Source organism: Harpia harpyja, chromosome Z (assembly GCF_026419915.1).
Source record: "Harpia harpyja isolate bHarHar1 chromosome Z, bHarHar1 primary haplotype, whole genome shotgun sequence".
Lineage (NCBI taxonomy): Eukaryota > Metazoa > Chordata > Aves > Accipitriformes > Accipitridae > Harpia > Harpia harpyja.
The window spans coordinates 103,611,782-103,632,805 of NC_068969.1; the positions used below are offsets into that span (position 1 = coordinate 103,611,782).

General features: G+C 40.7%; 1 protein-coding gene across 2 annotated transcripts in view; it reads left to right on the forward strand.

Annotated features, from left to right (window-relative positions):
• Nucleotides 1–21,024, forward strand: part of NADK2 (NAD kinase 2, mitochondrial) — a 34,591-nt gene that overhangs the window by 917 nt on the left and 12,650 nt on the right. For both annotated transcript variants that reach the window (XM_052777223.1, XM_052777224.1), the window contains exons 2-5: nucleotides 15,396–15,484; nucleotides 15,845–15,933; nucleotides 17,470–17,551; nucleotides 18,855–18,938. In XM_052777223.1, coding sequence (XP_052633183.1) covers nucleotides 15,396–15,484; nucleotides 15,845–15,933; nucleotides 17,470–17,551; nucleotides 18,855–18,938 — 344 coding nt within the window. The remainder of the gene's footprint in view (nucleotides 1–15,395; nucleotides 15,485–15,844; nucleotides 15,934–17,469; nucleotides 17,552–18,854; nucleotides 18,939–21,024) is intronic.

Below are 21,024 nucleotides of genomic sequence, written 5' to 3' on the forward strand. Positions count from 1 at the left end.
TGTGTCGTACAAAGACTATATTTAGAGGAGCGCATGCTGAGGAAAGCACTATGTTCTGAAAATCCTCTCTGAGGCTTGGAGAGGACTCGTTCTCGTTTCCTCCTGCTCCTTTGCTCCGTATCCTTGCCTCGCTTCCTCACTTCATCCTTCAGGTATTTTTCTAATAACTCCTCCAGCTAAACAGCCAAATCTCTCGTTCGCATCCATCTGCCTTGCTACAGTTTTTAGAAAACCTTTTTCTTTGGTGTTTAGGAAACATTCAGTACAAAACCAGGTGGCTGTTCTGTTAATGAAGGTATACTAAGGAAAGCAGGTATTTCCAAGAGTTGATACGTGCGCCCAGCATCTAGTGTCTTCATTTCCACCAAGCACAGTGACCCCATCCTGTCCTCCATATAGGCTGTGGCTGTCCCCTTCCAGTGCTCGTCTGCCACTGGTGGGGTAAAGGATGGTACCTGCTGGAGTTACTTTGGTCGCCAGCAGTCTGTGCAGACCAGGTCATGAGCTCATATTATTGTCTTTATTCTGAATAAGACCGTTAATTTGGGTCTGTCTAGTCTTTGGTCTCTTACAACTGGAAATATTTTAGACCTGTATTTGTTTGCAACATTTGCATTAAACTTGCAAATGTGCTTAATTTATGTAGCAGGGACAAATGCTGTGGTTGCATAGCCTTGCTTTGTAAAACACCAGGATACAAAGTACAATATCTAAAGCAGGTGGTGCTTACATTTCTCTGCATACTTCAGTTGGTCATCCACCTCCTGTGGAATTCCTGTCTAAACGTTTTTACATATTTTGTAAAGCTTTCTAGTCAAATTTCATATGGCAACAAGTTTAATGTGGAAACATAAGCTTGTGTTCCTGTTCTCACCTACGTGTAGGTTCCTGTTGCTGAGCGGTCCCTGTACTTCCTCTCATATGGTGGCTATGGAAAAGCAATGTCTCTCACAGCTCAGCTGTAAGACTGCTTTTTTGTCTTCGTTTAAGCTTCTCTTGAGGAAACATTTCTTGCTGTTAAGTATAATCAGGTTGTCCTCAGTGTGCAGCTAAAGCCAAGAAAAACAAAATGGCGTGTTTGGTCACCTTTCCCTAACTGCTTGTGTGCAGGCAGGACTGGGACAGTGAATCGGTTAGTGAGCAGTGGTGTTAGTGTTGCACATCCCTAAAGGTGCTCTCAACTGAATGCGGCAATAGCTGCAGTTTCTCCTCTGTCAAGAATGCATGGTTTGCAAGGTCGGTAACCTGTATCAATCTCAAGAAGCATTTTAGAAAAAGTAACTTTGAGGGCACAGTGTCTGGTTGTAGTAGTTGCAGAAACACCTTAGACTTTGTCCTTTTGGAGAAGCTTAAAGGTGTAAGATAATTCTCTATATTTGGGAGAATTCTAAAATTTTTATTCTATGACTGGTCCTTTTTTAAATCTTATCTTTCCCCTGAAAATACCTCCATGTGAGGAACTGCAGCAATAAAACTCGTGGTGTTGCCAGGCAGACAAAGCCTAACTTGCCTATGTGTGTAGCAATATTAGGTTAGGCTCTTGCCGTATGGGTGGGAATACAAAGATTTGTGCAAGAACACACTGAAAAGCTCTTCCAGAATTATATTTTTGAAATAGGAAATAAGAGAATGAAGGAATTCTCCTTACTGCCTGTTTCTCAGATTTTTTAGGTGACGTGTAAAGATTTCTGTATTTACATTCTGTTGTGACTCTGGTCTCTTTTTTTTTTTTTTTTTTTTTCCCCCTCAACCTTTCTGAGCTAATAGCAGCCTCAGTAAACATGTTAGGTGAAGGTTCAGGAGGCTCTTGCGCCTTCTGCTGTGGACAGGGATTACTTCTTAGCAAAGCGATCGCATCAAAGTTTCCTTCCCCCTTTGTGCTGTGTCCTTTGAGGGCAGCTTGGGAACATGATGGATTTTGCTTCCTGAGGTTAGGGGCACTCTCTGCTCCCTGTGTCCTTGCTCCTCCTGGGGAGATGTCAGAAGCTGGTCCCAAGGTGCTGCCCTTGGATGTGCATTGGGTCCCTACTGCAGCTACCCAGGGTGATGCTCAGTTTATCCTGAAGTTTGTGAATTGGAAGTGGCCATGAATCTGGCATGGGAGCTCAGTCACACCGAACGGTCACACAGAGGGCAGGGTGTGAGTCGAGGCTCACATGAAAGCCTGCTCTTGGCATAGCGGTGAAGAGTAAAAGCAAAAGTGCACAGGAAAGGTTTGGCTCACCTGATGCTGAAAGCTGTTAGCTAACACAGACGGGTGGTAGTGGTGGGGACTGTGTTACGTTGCAGGGGCTGAAGCTCAGGTGAGCATAGAGCTGGCTTGTGGTGTGGCAGCGTTGTTGCGGCATGAGGGAGCCCGTACCAGTGGAGGAGCACGGTGCTGTTATCTGTCATGGATCTTCAGAGAGCCAGAGGGTGGCTATCTGAAATACAGAAATTGAATTTCAAGGCAATGTTGGAGGCTTAGATTTGAGAAGCCCTACCTGGGCTTGTTTGCCTACCAGTTGTGGGCAGAGGAGATGCTTGCAAGCTCCTAGAAGATAATTGATGTCTCTACTTGGAAGCTTCAGATTTTAGTGTAGCACAAATAATGATCATTGTGGGCTTAAGCAGTTATGCCTGATCACCAGAGAGTTGTGCCTGAGGCAGGAGAGCAGACCTGAACTTAGCTGTTACAATCAGTGTGTTTATGTATTAAGACAGAAAATGCTGTTAAGTCACTTAATGCAGAAGTGACACTGCATGTGTGCCTTTGGGCGCACGTCCTAATTAGCTGGGGTGTGGTCCGTATTTAGGGAGACTGAAGATAAATTGTTGGCATACACCAATAGATATTAAAATATGATACAGATCATAGCATGATCATATATATGATATACTGTATAAATCACAGTATACTCCAAGAAGCAGAATATCTCAGTATTGAAGCTGGCTGGCTGACACCTCTAATAGGCAATAGAGGCCCTGAGCAGCAGTGGCCTAAATACTTCTGTGGCCTTTCTTTTGGACACACTAACTGAGTTGTACTATACAAACACTATTAAATGTCGTAAAGTGAAAGCTGCAAGGTCACGATTCCTGAATTCTTTCTGTGTGCAAACAGACAGGAGAGGTAAAGAAGCAGTCTAGACAGAAGAGTAGAACAGATGGGGGAGAGGTGGAGAGCAAGGGCAAACACTTGAAAGAGTGTTTAGTAGATCTGTGGAAGATTAAGTCTTGCGTTGCACCTCTACATACATCCTATGCATATTTGCTCCAGGTGGTTGTTTTTACAGATGTTGTGGCAGAGCTCTTACACACTTACAAATAAGTCTTTTAAATCTGTTTATAACTGTACCTAAACACATCTGACTATCGTAATTAGTATTCTAATTCTGAACAGCATAATTAAGTGCTCTGAACATTGTTGTACAGGGGAGGTTTTCAGAGTCTAGTTCAGAAGGGAGATTAGAGACCTGTAAAAATGAGAGATTTCTCTTCTAATACCAGGAAAGAAAAATGCCCCCAAATGACCCAGCACTTTAAAAAAAAAAAAAAAAAAAAAGTGTTGTATCAGTAAATTGGGAGTATTAAATCACACAACGAATAATTTTGTTTGCCTTCATGAGATTTAAAGAGACTATTGGATTTCTAATACTTGCAGTCACCAGCTTTTAAGTTAAATAAAAATAGTAATTATCTTCCTAAGTCCCTACAGTTTGCTTACCAGAAATGACAGCAATTTGAATTTCTTGTGACCTGGTTATTGGGATTGGCATCTAAATATGGCTGGTTACAAAAATGAATGATCAAGTCAACCAATACTGAAGGCTACTGTATGTCCTGACTGTTTATTTCACTCTCAGCAAACCCATGTAGAGCAAGCATTGCTGTTGTCCTTACGTAAACTAAGAGAACTTAATATCCCAGTAGTACATAAAGTTAATTTCCTGAGTCCTGTTTTTTTGTGTGGTAGCACCGTTGAGATGCAGCTGCCGACTTCTCGCTGCTGGAAGGTATTTAGGGATGATCAACAATTTAGCTGTCCAAACACACTTCATATGCCGTTTTAATTACCTTTGAAAATGTCTTGTCAGATGAAAAGTTATGTTTGTTTTGGTCTTAACTGGAGGAAAATGATTCAGTGTGGACCACAGCTGATACTCTGTTGTGGCTGGTTTATGTGTCTTTGGAGCAGGGAGGGAGAGCAAGGAGTTGGAGGTTTAGAACAAGTTTTGGCTCTTTTGGACTACTGCAGCAAATTGGCAGGGGTGGTCATCTCAGAAATGAAGTTCATACAACTTTCTTGAAAACTGGTACCTGGGTAGAGAACAGATAACCTGTTAGCAGGATATTGCCTCCCCTAAAAGAGGCACAATGTGGACTCATCTTCAGCATAAGGCACCAACAGCATACTGGGCAGGGCTGGTCAGGAAGGAAGGAGTGTCTCTTAGCAGGTAGGAGAGCTTCAGTTGGAGTTTGTATGTTCTTGTGCTCCAAACCAAAACCTACAGAACTGTGGAGGGTGGTGGGGAGTGTATGTGTAGAACACCACCCCTCCTGAATTCCTAATTTAGATGCTTACAGCACCAGCTGTTACTAATCTGCACATTAAAGTTTTCATGTTTCTTAGAAAATTCTCTCTTGGGGGAAATGTTCTATTTTATCTGTAATTTGATAGGTGATTGATTTTATTTTAATTATTACTATTTACAGAAAAAAGGATCTTTACCTTCTTTTACATTGAATGGTGAAAGACACATTTTTAGTATCACTTTTGAATTACCTTTCCTAAGTACTAGTGTTTTAGGTTTGTGAATGTCACCTCAGGGTAGGCTTTTGGAAACTAGCCAGGTATTTAATTTTTAGATTTCTGGTTTAGAGAGCTGCACTTAGATCCAGATACCTGGGATCCACCAGAACTCTGTTTAGAAAATGTGACTCAAATATTTTTAAAACACTAGGATTTTTACAGGTTCAAGGAAGGTAGCAGAAGGAAAAAGTAATATGCAAACTTCAAAGTTCAACTGAATTATAATTCTAAAATGAAATCATATAATTCAGCAGAGTGTTTTTTCTTCAAAAGTCATGTTTCAATTATTTTCTTGAAAAAAGTTGAGCTATTCTAAAAAGCAGTAAATATTAGGGTATTCACCCCTGTGTTCTCATGTGGATCCAGATGTACAGTGGTACAGTTGAAGGTAGTGTCTTTAAATAGAAACATTTAATGAATGAACTGCTACTGTGAAGCTTTTCATTGTTCTGTTGAATTCAGACTTCCCATCTCTGCTTATTTTGTAATGTGAATTATTTCAGTAGATGTTCTCCTAGGGAGCACATAAAGTGTTTAAAAACTGGTAGGATGGTGCTTGTCTCTGCCTCACCCTGAAAAGAGGGGAAAAAATACCATCTCAATCTACTGAATTTGAAGCATACAGAACTCAAGACACAGGTTATAGTACACCAAGATTATACAAAGCTAAAGACACTTTTTTTCAGAAATAAAATTTTTCAGCTAGTCCACTGGAAACTGAGATAGGTGTAAATGTTTTTTATGTTGCACAACCACAGTGTGTGTTTGTTTACCTTTGAAATTTGATGTACTTGCATCAATGTTAAGTAACTTCATTTACATCTGCTTTATTAAAAAGTTCATTCTGTGTTGTCATTCTGTCATAAGAGGAGTCTGGAAAATTATGTAAACAAATAAATGGGATGCAGGAATTCCTTTTTCCATAGCATTTCTTTCTGAGCACATACTTAGTCATATATAGCAAGTGCGTGCAAAAGTAGGGCATTTCAGTGTACCTAAATTAAACTTCATGTACTGTCTCACCAAGCATCTGATACTTTATACAGCTGAAAAAAACCTGCTTTTTGGAAGTGACTTTAATATTGTTTTTAAGTACTTAGCTAGTTGTGATTTGTGACAGTATGTTGGTGTCCTGCTGAATTAATGAGAACTGAATGATTGAATTGCCTGGATTGCACTGGGTTTCTAGAAACCTGTTAGTACAGAAAGTAGTTACTGCTCTGTTTATAGCTAACAATTTGCTCTTTGAATTACAAACCACTATGTGTATTCTTCAGTTGTGGTTAAAATGACAATACTTTAATGTGGTAGATGAAGAATTAGAAAACAGGTTATGGCATTTTTACTTTTCTTCATGTGTAAATCAAACTCTTGCCCCAAAGCAGCATTTCTGTAAAGCTTCAGGAGCATCATGTTGCCAGTTTGACTTACCAAGTGAAGAAATTACTGAAGTCAGCTACTACAGAAGTAATGGCAAACAAAATGCTACAACATGCAAAACACTGCATAATCATTACTCTATAGCAGATATGAAGGCAGCATCTGAAAGGCTTCCACAACTATGTAATGAAAGTGAGAGGTCTAAGTTGCTGAAGAAAACAGTGAGGAAAGCATAAGCAAAAAAAATTCAACAAACTGGTAGAAACCTAGCAAGTGGTCAGGGACAATATCAGGAACAATTCTGAGCAATTGACAGCTGGTTTGTACATCAATCAACAGTAGACAGGTAAGTGTGCTGGTTGGGTAGGGCCAGAATACTACCTTTCTCTTCTGGTAGGTACCGACCTATTGCATGGGTTAACCTACTACAGTTTTTTATAAGCAAGCAATTAATGGCCTGTATAGTATCTAAAAACCCAAACTGGGAAGGGGCGAGGAACTGGGCTTAATGTTGCTTGCAACTCATCAGTAGTTTGAAACTGAAGACTTGATTAATGTTTAAAGCTTTGTAGAGAGCTTAAACCTGAGCCTGGGTAATGCTGATTCTCAGTAGCACTTTATTTTGGGAAGCTGCATGGTTTCTCTGCTACTTCAGCTAAGGCAAATGCTCATTATTAAAGCCATCTTGTAATAATACATTGAGTTTATGGATTGCATTTTTTAGCTACTATATTATCTGAAACCAAAAATCCAAAACTTCCCCCCAAAATTCCAAAACTTCGCTGGGCAACCTGTTCCAGTGTCTCGCCACCCTTACAGTAAAGAATTTCTTCACAATATCTAATCTAAATCTACCCTCTTTCACTTTAAAGCCATTGCCCCTTGTCCTATCACTACATGCCGTTGTAAAAAGTCCCTTTTGGGCTTTCTTGTAGGCCACCTTTAGGTACTGGAAGGCTGCTGTAAGGTCTCCCTAGAGCCTTTTCTTCTCCAGGGTGAAAAACCTTAACTCTCACAGCCAGTCTTCACAGGAGACATATTCCAGCCCTCTGATCATCTTCATGGCCCTCCTCTGGACTCACTCCAACAGGTCCATGTCCTCCTTATGTTGGGGGCCCCAGAGCTGAATGCAGTACTCCAGGTGGGGTCTCACCAGAGTGGAGCAGAGGGGCAGAGTCACCTCCCTGGACCTGCTGGTCACGCTTCTTTTGATGCAGCCCAGAATATGGTTGGCTTTCTGGGCTGCGAGCACACATTGTTGGGTCATGCTGAGCTTCTCATCAACCAACACCCCAAGTCCTTCTCTGCAGGGCTGCTCTCAATCCCTTCATTGCCCAGCCTGTATTTGTGCTTGGGACTGCCCCGACCCATATGCAAGACCTTGCAGTTGGCCTTGTTGAACTTCGTGAGGTTCGCACAGGCCCACTTCTCAAGCCTGTCAAGGTCCCTCTGGATGGCATCCCTTCCCTCCAGCGTGTCAGCCGCACCACACAGCTTGGTGTCATTGGCAAACTTGCTGAGGGTGCACTCAATCCCGCTGTCCATGTCGCCAACAAAGATGTTAAACAGCACCATCCCCAATACCGACCCCTGAGGAACACAGCTTGTCACTGCTTTCCACTTGGACATCGAGCCATTGACTGCAACTCTTTGAGTGCGACCACCCAGCCAATTCCTTATCCACTGAGTGGTCCATCCATCAAATCCATGTCTCTCCAATTTAGAGACAAGGATGTCATGTGGGACAGTGTCAAATGCTTTGCACAAGTCCAGGTAGATGATTTCAGTTCCTCCTCCCTTATCTACCAATGCTGTAACCCCATCGTAGAAGGCCACCAAATTATTTCAGGCACGATTTGCCCTTAGTGAAGCCATGTTGGCTGTCACCAGCCACCTCCTTATTTTCCATGTGCCTGGGCATAGCTTCCAGGAGGATCTCCTCCATGATCTTGTCAGGCAGAGACGTGAGACTGACTGGGCTGTAGTTCCCTGGGTCTTCCTTTTTTCCCTTTTTAAAAATGAGGGTTATGTTTCCCCATTCCAGTCAGTGGGAACTTGCCCAAACTGTCACGACTTCTCAAATATGATGGATAGTGGCTAAGCCACTTCATCCGCCAGTTTCCTCAGGACCCATGGCTGCATCTCACCTGGTCCCTTGGACTTGTGCACCTTCAGGTTGCTTAGATGGCCTCAAACCTGATCTCCTCTTAGAGTGGGCAGTTCTTCATTCTCAAGCCTGTCCAGGTACCTCTGAATGGTGTCCTTTTCCTCTAGAATATCAAGTGCACCACTCAGCTTGGTGTCATCTGCAGACTTGCTGTCATGAGTATAAATACAGAAGTTGAAGTATAAATGATACTTGTCTTGATAATTCTTCTCTAATTAGAAGAACTTGAGGGTGGGCATGGTGTCCTATATACTTGCTGTGAAAGTTGGTGTTACATCCAAACCTGGACATCTGTTGTACAGAACCACCAAATTCAACTCCCCTATCAGTTCCAGCTGATGCTGGAAAACCCACTGAAGGTTCAGGGTTGTGGTTCAAGGTTGCTGTGGCTGTCCTTCTAGCAGACCCTCTTCTGTGGAGCGCTTGAAATGTGTCTCCAAGGTGCAGATTTCTACTGGGGAGGTTCTGCCATGGCTAACTGCTTGGTTTATTTTTATCTCTTTTGTTTGCTGCACTTTATTATCCAAGATTCAGAAGCTGAATCATGCTTTAATCCAACTTATTTGTGTGCAGATTATTTTTACATTACGAAATAGGAAAGCTTAATATGTGATTGGAGCTCTTAAGAAATCAGAAAGTTCAGTGTCTGCCTGGCCTGTGAGGAAAACTGGATTTGTGTTTAGTATGATAATGAAGATTTAAGTGAACTAGTAGTTAACACTACCACAACATAGGAAAAGAATGTAGGAAAATTACTTGCATGCAACTGTAGATTGCCAATCTTTGACTTTGGTACTTACACAAATTTTGAGTCAGTGTTTATTATTTATCAGGGAAGCTGAGATGAATGTATTATGTGAGGCACATGCTATAGTCAAAGCTGTTCTTCTGGAAAAATAGTTTTTTCCATATTCCTGTCACAATAAGTGCTTGTTTCTTTTAAAACTGAGAGCAAAACTGAGAGCACTACCTTTGTCTATACTTGGGAGATGTGGTTAGTCTAGAGACACAATTTCTGAAAATATAGGACTTTTAATAGTGCTGTTCTCTGCTTAGAAATGGTTAGATGAGTATACCTATAGTGGTCATAGTATTTTCTTCTTCAGGTTAAAATTCAAACTTCTGTGTTTAGCTGTTGCTCTTTAAATCCATTTGTTTGGTGGTTCTTTGTGTAGAAATTAGGTAGACTGGAAAGCAGTGACCTGTTCTTGTTCTGTCGGGGTGCATGTGTGGGCAAGTTCATTGTGGAAATTTGACAGAGTAATCATTTCTGGCTGTATGCTTTTTTTTTTTTTCCTTCTAGTCAGACATTTAGTTTCACTCCTGAATAAGCAGCAGTCATAAAACAACTGATTGATACACAGAGGCATTAACTCCACCCTGGTGCAGTGGCAGTTTAAGGCAAAGTGAAGGTTAGTGCTGTAAATTCAAGATAAGCCTAGTAATCAGAATATGAATATATATGTTTTTTATATATATAATATAGATATATAGCCAAAATGCATCTGAAAAGTTCCTGTTAATCTTAGTGTAGTAGGATGAGGTGTAGAAGGTGCTCAATTCACAATTTTACTCTGGACAACATTCACATTACTGTTTTGAGAGAGCATACTATTTTGTCCTAATGCTTCAGTTAGCAATGTCAGTAAGACTTGGCTACAGCTTATCTTTTCCCCATTCACTAAATCAAGGTTCATAATCCACATATGTAGACAACAGCGGGTATTCGGATGTTGCTTGGCTTCGTATTACTTCTGTATTTGTGGCTACAAGCCGTGTCCTTGTTGTGCAGCGTTGTTCCTGGAGGGCCAACATTAATCAAGGACAGCAGACCCACAGTTCAGACTGGTGGGGTGAGACTTGCCAGAGGTGAGGGCTAAGACTCCAGAAGGAAGGCATTCAAGCAAATGTCTCTTGCCTAAATCACTGTTAAAGGAGCTCTGTGAAAAATTATCCTTTCATTAAAAAAGGATCAGGCTAGAAAATAAGCTTTTTTAGGCGTTTGGTCTAGATCTTTTCTCCTTCAGGCTCTTAAGGAAAAACAACTCCATCATAGAACATGTTCTGCTCACTTGAGTGTGTTTTCCAATGCAAGCTCTTCTGGAAGCCTGCTTTGCATTGCATCTCTGCTGCGAGGTTTAAGAACACTATTGAAGCTATGCCTGAATGTATTTTTGGCCAGTTTGTCCCTGTGTTCATATGCTAATGCACTTCTAGCTAGAAGAGCTCTCATGTATATATTCCTGCATTTTATTTAACAGTCTTGCATACTATTGAGGTCAGATTAATAGGCCTACAGGTGTACTTTTTGTTTATTACCACTCTCCATGAATACTGCTTTTGGGTACTTCCACTAATGCGACCTGTAGCTGACTACCCTTGTGCTCTGATGCGATATTTCCTGTACATTTTACCCTTATTTTTTCCTGTTCTAGGAGCCTCAGCAAGTGGGACTCAGCAAACGCCATGTTTCCACTGTGTTCATAGACCCATAGCTTCCATTCATCAGTACTTCTCAGTTTCCTTTGCTCTTACTGATCTTTCCAGATAGCCGCTGGAAGAAATTACTTAACCTGCAGTGCGGGGCTCCAGACCTGTGTGTGGCCCCTCATGTAGGCTTTTACAACTTCAACACCAAGAAATGCCAAGCATACTGTAGTTTGAAGATCTTGAGCTCTGTAGGAATAGTGTTTTTATTTTCTAGCCCATGTCTGGGAAGTCAGTGTGCAGTCTGACAATTTCTGGAAGAATAGCGCTAAGTTTAAATGTTTTGTGTTTTGCAGTATACTCCTTGTACTGTACTGGCAGGCTTCTTAACATTCATTGTAATTTTTTAGGTTTTCTGTGTTAGTATGGGTAAGTTTTGCAGGGGTATGTACTATTACCCCATGACACTTAATTTAGGTTTTTTTCAATTTTATGAGGTTTTCTTTGGTTTCATGGGCCAAACATAGCTGCTTATTCTGTGGAAGGAAGTGACTTTTCATAAAAAGGTTAGTGGTAAAATGAAGTAGAAGGATTACTTTGGATGATAACGTTTTCGTGTAAAACATCAGAGCTCTGTTTACTTCAATTAAGTCTTAATGAGGATTTTAAAAAAGAAAACGTGAAGAAACTACTTTGTATAAAGTCACTTACATAAATGTTATCCGGTGTTTGGTATAACTCCATTTTTCTTCCAGTAGACTTGATACTCAGATCAAACTGCTACTCTGTACAGCATGAAATACCAAATAAACTCAACATGGGTCTGTCATAATAGTTGTTTTTTCTCATTTTAGCCAAGAATGTCAATACTTGGTATAAAGATACCTGCTCTGTAAGACTGTCAGACTTGCTCTCAGATTTTGGAAGTGGAGAGTGGCCTGTCAAACCCTTTCCTTTTGGAACAGCTGCAAGAATTGTAAATCAGAGCTTCCTCTGAAGGAAGAATTTGCAAGTTGTCATCATGCAGAAGCTAAAACGTATGGGCCTTTTTGAGGGTTTGGTTGGTAAGACCCAACCCTGGTATGGGTTCGCAGGCCTGTCTGATCAGCGGGCTCAGGAGCCAGGCTGTCCTGCAGTCTGGGGTTTTCTGTACATCACAAGTTCCTCCCAGGCTCTTTGAGGAGGTGGTCATGCACACAGCAACTGGACTGTCTGATCTTTGCCTTCAGCTCTTTTAAAGTAGAAAGGAGGTCGTGGTCTCAGTTTGTCTTATTCTTTATCCTCAGTACAGAGCTCTTTTAAGAAGCAGCATTTGTCATAGTTTTAGTATGGCATTCAAGTCCTGGATATGAGGCAGGACCAGAGGCAGCAGGCACAAATGGAAATACAGAAAGGTCTGTCTGAATATCGGGAGACACTTTTTCGTTGTGAGAGTGACTGAGCACAGGGACAGGTTGCCCAGAGAGGCTCCATCTGTGAAGATCATCTAAAGCCATCTGGACGTGGTCCTGGGCAGGTGGCTCCAGGTGGCCCTGCTTGAGCAGGGGAGTTGGACCAGATGACCTCCAGAGAGGTCCCTTCCCACCTCAACCACTCTGTGATTCTGTGGCTTCTGACCACAAGGGCTGTAGGCACTTCTCTGGTTCTTCCGAGCAGTTACATGAAAAGCAGCTGATGATTAGCATTCCGGTTTGATATACTTGACTGTGGTCAGGCTCAGGCAGGCTGTCTCTTTCTGAGTTCTTAGATTAATGAACTTGCGAGTTATTTATCTCTGAGCTAGAGGGATGAGGCTAGGTATCAGCAGACTGTTTTAGCCTCTGGAGCCTTTTGCAAATTAGGATGGTTCATTAACTCCGTAGATGTAGGTTAGCCATTTAAACTCAAGGCCCTAACTTTTCATTTATCTTGTTGCTTAATGATACCCGCGTAGTTGTTCTAGAGCAAAATTCAAAGAGGAAACCTCTACGCATTAGATACCTGTTCTGCCATGCTGCTCTTAGCAAGAGTAGAATTATCCACGGAAATTGTTCAGCTAGTTGTCAGGATATTGACAGCTTATTTGCGGAGCATCCTCTTCTGCTTTCTGAAGCTGTTGATGAAATAATTTAACACATTTAAAATAATTAAACACATTTAACCTAAGGCAAATGTAAGTTACAGAACAGACTCTGTTCCACAGCAGTGACAGTACCCGTACCTATCCTTGCTTGCAGTGCCAATGAAATGTTAGCAGTAGGCTCAGCACTGATGTTGGTGGCTCAAAAGCTTGCAAATGACCATAGAGAGATTCATTACACTGTCATTGTTCTGAGACAAAACCTCTCTTTGACCAGGTTGAAAGATGGCATGCTGACAACTCAGCCAAATAAATGAGGTACATAAAATGGCAAGATGGAGTTTGCAGTTTCTGTTGTGTGTGGAAGTAATAGCCTGTGGAAATAGCAGCCCGAAAAACATACGCTGCAGCAGCAGTCTGCTTGTCAGGTGCTCGTGTTTCATTCACAGCAGGTATTTCTGGAGGGAGCATGAATGGGAACCGTTTTTAGTAACAGTTTTTTGAGGTTATTTGCTGTGGATTTCTTGTTCTTTCTGGTAGTAAAGCAAAGTCAATTTGTGCTTCAAACGTGCAATTGAAAATCCCTCTTCTAGCAAATTAGACGTGTGGTGCTCAGCAGCAGGTGTCGTCTCTGGGAGGTGACTACCTTCTTTTCTCCTTTCCACTTTCTCCTTTCTGCTCCAAATGGATCATGAGAGACTGACAGCAGACCCAGCATTGGGCAGTGCTGTAACTAGCCATAGCCTTTCATACTCTTTCCCTCCCCACAGCAGCACAGTAGCACAATTCAAGTTCCCAGTGCATCACCATGGGCTCTGGAGGAGCAAGCTTTGTAAAGATGACCTGAAAGCTTTGTCTGTATCTTCTCTGATCACCCACATGCTCATCTGTGTGTGTGACCAAGCACAGCTGGCAGCTGTTCCCACTGTCTGCGTGTAGTGCTGTTGGTGGCATCCAGGCAATGTCTAGGAGAGTTCCTCTGTTGGAGGTGGCTTCCTGGTCCTAGCTGTAAGACCACCTGAAGACTCGTTCCTGCAAGTTAATCACTGATTGTAAACACACTGAGCAGGGCAGTGATGCAGTTCCAGAGCGGCTGATTCAATTCTTTCCTGTAAGTTCTTCAGCGTTGAGTCTGTCTTTGTGCTCAGCTCATGGTTGGAATTCTTGACATCAATAGGTGTCAGATGAAGAAAGATTGATTGCATTTGTTGGGTATTGGATTGCAGTTAACTGTAATTGTCATATCCTGCCAGTCCTCTCCCCTTCGCTGTGGAGTTTTGTGGTGTGGGAATCTCTGTGGAAATCAGATTAGGTGTGGCTGTCAGGCACCACTTTGTCTTGTAAGTGTGTGCAACTTTGAGTAAAGGCACTTAAATAAATTGCTGGAAGTGCTTGTTCAAAGCTACTGGCACAGATTAATTTCTCTACACAAATTCCAGGAGTTCTGTTTCTGTGCTGGTAAATTGGTTTTAACTGGTCGGGGAGAAGGAAGCAATGACAGTATAATTGTAGAATTCAGGCTAGAAGGAGCCTCAGGAGGTCATCTATTCTAGCCTGCTGCTGGAAGCAGGCTACGAAGGTATTTACAAACTCCTTTTGCTTAACATCCTTTTCACTGTCTTTCTTCTACTTGCTTAATCTCCACGCAAACATGTATTTGGCAGTACCAGCCCCAGATGAGCACACTAAGTGAGGTGAAGAATGGATGCATATAGGTGGTGACTGAATTACTTGCACAGAACCTGTTGCAAAAAAAAAAAATCTTACTTTCAGCCAGCAGTCTCACCTGCCTGCTCAGAAGAGTCTCTCTCTATGAACTACAAAATGTTTTCATGGTCTAAAGAGTGTGTCAAGATTAAGTATTTAAATTCTCCAGCTTCCAAGAAGAACGATGCTGGCATGCAACTACTAAATACTGTTTGTCTTGTTACTGATGTGAAGTTGTTTGAAAAATCTGGTCTATAATCCAGGGGACAGTATCAAAGGTAGTAGGTAGATTGTCCTTAAGCTTTTTTTGACACAGGGGAAATGTCACCTTTGTCAGCACTTGGCAGTCTTCCATTTTAGCTCAAATACAATTTGAAGGTCAATGCTCTAGGTATTTCAAAGATTCCTGTTTTCTTAATTATCATTCCTGTTGCTTTTTCTTTTGACCCCTTTCTCTACAGCACTATGTTTACGATTCTTAAGGTAATTATCTAAGTGTCTGGGTGCTTTTAGCACATGACAGGAGTATAGTTAATATAACTATTTTGTGTAGATTTACCTAGAATTTAAACTACTTAGCAGATTGAGGGAAAGCAAAGTTTGTGAAGTGGCACAGAAGTCAGTGTAGCATATTTGTGTAGAGCCTTTAAAAGTCTGTGGTTCTCAGCTGCTGTGGCCATGTAACTCATGTAACTAAATGTAAGCTGACTTGTATGTATATAGAGAGGTAATTAATGGAATGCTTATAAAAGCAGGTTTCTCTACTGAGATAAAATACATGCTTTTTTGTAGCTTCTATTTGTATTACTCAAGAGCACTTACTGTAGTGATTAACTTCTACAAAATCAATTTATGTCTTACAGCTTGCCTTGAAGGGATCTAACTATGCTGGTCTGCTGGAGCGGCACCGCATTCATACAAAAAACGTGGAGCATGTTGTAGATAGTTTACGGTAAGAATGTATGGATGTTGAGAATTTCAGACACAGTGCAAATATCCATGGATTGTGTAAAACAACAAAAGGAAGCTTTGTGTTACAAGCTCTATTAAAATAGGAATACTGAAAACAGGATGATGCAGATAAACAGTCATTCCTGAAACAATCATAAGGTGAACTAGCTCAGTTCAGTTAACTAACACATCTGCGTTATTATCTTGAAAACAAATGAAAAGATGTAAAGGATTTGTGTGTGTGTCAAATGCTTATAAACCAAATACCATTGTAATTCGTCCTTAATTACATGTCAGTTTTTCAGAAGGATGTGACAAAGAACAGTGTAGGACACACTCAGGCTTTTTCTACACTTTATAGGAACGAGAAGATAGAAGTTCGTCTTGTTAAACGTCGAGAATATAATGAAGAGACAGTTCGGTGGGCAGATGCTGTTATATCAGCAGGAGGTACGACTTTACAGAAGGGAAGTACTTGTTTCAGTATGTTCTCGTAGATATATTTTTAAAAAATATTTTGCAATGTGTGAAGCATCTGGAGGTATGCACATTTTGAAAACAAATTGCTTATCTAATTGTCAGAAAATATGACAAAACGCAGTGGTTGTGACCATCCTCTCTACCTCTGGTATCTAAAATTGTAGCACTAGGAAGTGAATCCCAGTGCATGGCCACTTTGGAAATGTTTGTCTTGTGTAAAACAGTATAAGCTGTGGAATTTACTATAGTTTTCAACTGAAGAGAATAAAATGCTTGCTGTCATGATTATACATAGCCCTAAACCCTCCTCTTTGGTTTTTGGTATGTGAGCTGGAGACTAAGATGCTACCTTTTCCTCTCCTCGGTCAAACTCTCTTTCTCGCTTTCACACTTAATTCCAGTGACTGGAGTATCTACTTGGGTGGTACAGGTAAAAGTATGCAACTTCTGAGCAGCCTGTACCACTGATTAGAGCTTTTTAAATGAACCAACAGAGCAACTAACCTGGTTGTTTCTTTTTAACATTGGATTGCAGCAGTTCATTCAGTGTTACTTTTTGTGATTTGCTGCAAATACTGCAGTGTGTTGCTGGGCTCTGACATCATGTTCAATCATCTGTGGCAGTTTGACTTGACCACTGCTCTGCCTTTCTCTCCTCCCCACTGGTCCGTTTTGCCCTTAGCTACTGGTTACCACGCAGAATGGGTAGAAAGGGATATGTGTAGATTCCTGAAGCATGCTAATATACTCCTGTAGATTTCAAAGAACTCCTCCAAACTGGAGATTAAAGTGCCAGTTTGGCTGTAGCAGCATTTGACATGGCTATGAGGCAAGCAGCTGGGAAGTGATACATCATCCGAACTTTTCAGAGCTTATCATCTTGGTGCAAAGACTGATTCAGGTTATAGTTGTCATTCTGTTTAACAGACAGGAAAGAATATCCATATCTGAAGAAACCATTGACACTTAAAGATTTCTGCTTCAGTAGTTTTATCTAAGACTTCTTTTCCAAGTGTGCCTATCTGGGGCTAAATAAGACCTTTAAATTGTGCCTTCTAGGAGAAAACTGAGATGGAACTGAAGTCATTGTTGTCGTGTGATTCACAGTAAAATTTGGTATTGTTTCCTGTCTCTTGTGGCTTTGATTAGCGATACTTTCTAAATTTATTTTCTTAAAGAACTACTCTTACCAGCTGATAAATGTACAGAAATTTTCATAAATTTCTTTTCAAACTTGCTTCTGCCAAATTCAATTGTCTGGGCCTGTATAGCTGTCAGATAAGTCATACTTTTTCCAGTCACATTTGCCATCTTGAATTCAGTTGTCACTACTCTGCGTTGAAAGGTGTCAGTAGTTTTGTGGTCCCATTTTATTTTTGTGCAGCTTACCTGATCAGTTGTCAATACAAAAGCATGTAGTGGTAATGCTGCAGTGCATGTGAGACTATTTTGTTTGGCATACTAGAATGTGAAGTGAAACTAACTTTTGTTTTGCTTTTTCTGTAGGTGATGGTACAATGTTGTTGGCAGCCAGTAAGGTCTTTGATAAATTTAAACCAGTTATTGGAGTAAATACTGATCCTGAAAGGTAAGAACACATTTGGGAAAGCAGTGCTTTATTTAATATCCGTCACAATATGCATCTGTTTTCATGATACATGGGGCATGGCGGTGGCATTTGGCAGCATAAATGTCTGTTTAGTGGATTGTAGATATTGAGTGAACCTGTTGTTTTATTAGAAAAGTTTACGCAATGAGTTATCCTGTCTCATCTGAGAGGACATTAAGTAGTATTGGATAAGCGTGACTGTGTTAAACTGCCACAGCTGTTTTCACACACCAGTGTAACAGCACTTGCAGCTAGTTAGCTTGTATTACTAACCAGAAGTTTGAGGCTAGAGATGGCAGTATAGAACAGAGACAGGAAAAGGGACTTAACAAAAGCAGCTAAGTGTGGTGCCTGAACACACAGAAACTTGGTTTCTTTATGAAGAAGGCGAATCCTATTGGAAATCCAGTAGGGCCTCAGATGAAGAAGTTTGTTCTGGTTTCTTCATGTAAACCATGTCATACCTCAGAGAACGCAGTCTCCTCAGCCAATTAATGGCATTTAGTTGTCCTATTATAAACTCCACACAAATTTCATCCACCTAGCCATAAGATTGATTTGGGCAGGTGGATGAAGTGTATTAGTACTGCCTGGTTGGTATAACCTTCAAACAGTTGGCAAGTAAAACTCAGAGTTCACCAAGGCTCTGTCTGCTGAGATATCCAGATTTAGGTTTCTGCTTTTGATGTTACCAGTTAATATAATCTTAGTAGATAAGAAAGTGGTGGCCAAAAGTTTTAATTCCTTCCATACCTTACTCCTCTTCCAAAACTTTTCAGATGCTGTGAATAGATATTCTACAGCATCAAGCCTGAATAACAGGGTTCAAATAACAAGTGCCTTCAAGTTATCAAATATCACTTATGAAAGGGGAGCAGTGCTTAGTCTTCTGGTTTTGACATGAGATTCTTTTGATCTCAGGCATGTTGCTTACCTGTTTCGTAGCACTAACTTGTGTGTAAATGGAGGAAATTTTCTTTCTAACCTGCAGGGTTTATTAAGCTTGAATTCCTGGCCTAGAACTATGGTGACAGGAACTATATTAGTACCTACACAGGATTATTAGCTGAACAGCCAGTTTTTAGGGGAAATGTGGGAGAAATATCCTATATCTCACACATACACCCCATTGCTGATGTGATATTATGTAGGTTCATAAAGGTCAAAGTGTAGCTTTGCTTTGTGTAACAGAAAGAGATGTTTGTTTTGGTTTGTTTTGTTTTTTAAACGTACCAAATCTTAATAGTACCGTGTCATTTTCATTGTCCTTTTTTGCTACCAGATCGGAAGGTCACTTATGCTTGCCTGTGAGATACACGCACTCGTTCCCTGAAGCACTACAGAAGCTTTATCGTGGTGAGTTCAGGTAGGATTCACTGATCTTTGGTTTTCCAAAACATATTATGATTGGAAAATACTTAATGATGTGCAATTCCTAAGGAGTAGATGATGCTTAGTAAAATCTTAATGTCTCAAATCATGAATCCTTCGTAGATGTTCACCATGTTGAAATATGGGTTTGTGGTCAAGAGTGAGATTGGAATGCAAAGGATAAAATTGCCAGTTCCAGCAAAAAGACTTTTGTCATGGCCTTCAGTAATTGCTTTTCTTTTCTGACTTAGCAAATTCATAAATGAGCAACTGCGTTCTTGTAAAGGCTGTATTGGTTTACATATTTTAACACTCGAAAGCATATGTAGTAATGTGATGGGCCATACTAATAGAAGCTAATGAAGCCTATACAGTTAGGAAGTGGTCAGTGTGTTGCATCTGGGGTTTTGGTGATTAAGGTAAAGTGGCTTCAATTTTTGTGAACAGATTAGTGTAAGGCAAAGCTTGTCTTTATGCTGAAGATAGCTTGATGTTTTCAATACTGGCTATTCTTAAAATAGAAAAACCTCTCTTGAATTTAGAAGGAAGCAAGCTGAATTTTAAAGGACAGACTAGGGAAGAGTTTTTTAATAACTATTTAAAGAGAGACATTGTTCTGTGGTGTATTAACATTCCAGAATACTTCTACAATGGCAAACCATCAAACAGAAATAAGTCGTTCATGTGAAAATATATTGCAGTTGGGTTCTGTTTATACTTCTAGCATATTTAATTTGTAGCTTGAAGTCTAACTGTATTTGTGCCATAGAAAAGTTCTGAAATGAGGTGAATAGAGTCATCAGGATTGATTACAAATAACTGAAGGGGTTTCAATAGGTATTGCTAAATGAAAAGGTACTTTCAACTCACATGTTCTGAGACTTCGAAAACAGAAGCTTTTAACTACCCATCATGCTAAGTTGCTTAGGTAAAGCTGGTAGTGCTAATACAGGGAGCCTCCCTTGATAACCTAGGCACTGCCAATGTTTTGCTGGATGCCATGTTGTATTTTTGTTGCTGACACTCCTGTTGTTGCTCATTGTGGACTTGAAACCTCACCAGAGTAAAACAGAAAGGATCTCCCTGGTTATTTTTCCTGAATAATAGGAATTGATATTCCTAAGCAAGGACCTGAGTGGGTGTTTCACTTGGCAGTTCTCAGATTTATTTGGCCCTAAGGAAACTTTAAAATAGGTGGGTAACTGGATCAGCCTGTCTGGAAGAGCTTCTGGTGGCTCAGATTTGCCTAAGTATGGTGAGGTGCCAGAGGCTGGAAAAGGGGGTTTGTCTTTTCTCCTTATCCTTGAAGTGTCAGTCAGTGCAACAATCTGTGTAAGCACTTACCTTGTAGTCCTGTGAAACAACCAACATTATTGATTTATAAAGGGCAAACTATAGCAGGCTACCCATGTTTCTTTGTTTGATGGTCAATGGTGTAACAGGATCTCCAAATAGGGGTATAATAGGGGTACAGTCCCATTTTCTAATGTTGTAGGGCTTTTGACATGTCCTAGCAGGAGTATTGTAAGGAGGCTAGCATAATGATACTCATTGTGTGCTGTCTGTCTGACTACCTAAAACCATACTTGGAATTTAAGGGCAGATAGGTAGTTATACTAAGGATGTGTTGAATGAGGCTGTACAAGGATGACAAGGAGGAAAAACTAGTAGTCATATAAAGCGTAAGTCTTCCTTGCTGTAATATCAGGAACCAGGTAAGCTGGTTACTGTCCCCCAGATATCAACAGTATGAACTGGGAAAAGATGTGCTCATAACACTCCCTTGTGATTTGCTTTCTTAATCAAAACTGCTATTACTATTTTGTTTTATACAATCTCTAAATTGTAAGAGGAAAAAGGAATTGATACCTCCTCTAGGAAAAAATAAAAAATCTGAATGCTGTAACAGCTTAAGGAAGAATGGCTTTTACATCCTTCTCTTTCTTCATTTGAATTCCTCTTAAGCATCCTAAACTTCCTAGCCTAGGAGAGATTCTTAAAATGAGAGGATACTTGTGGCCCTTTTGTGTAAAGGGGTGGGTAGAGTTGCTTTTCTGGACATGTACAAATACAAACAAAAG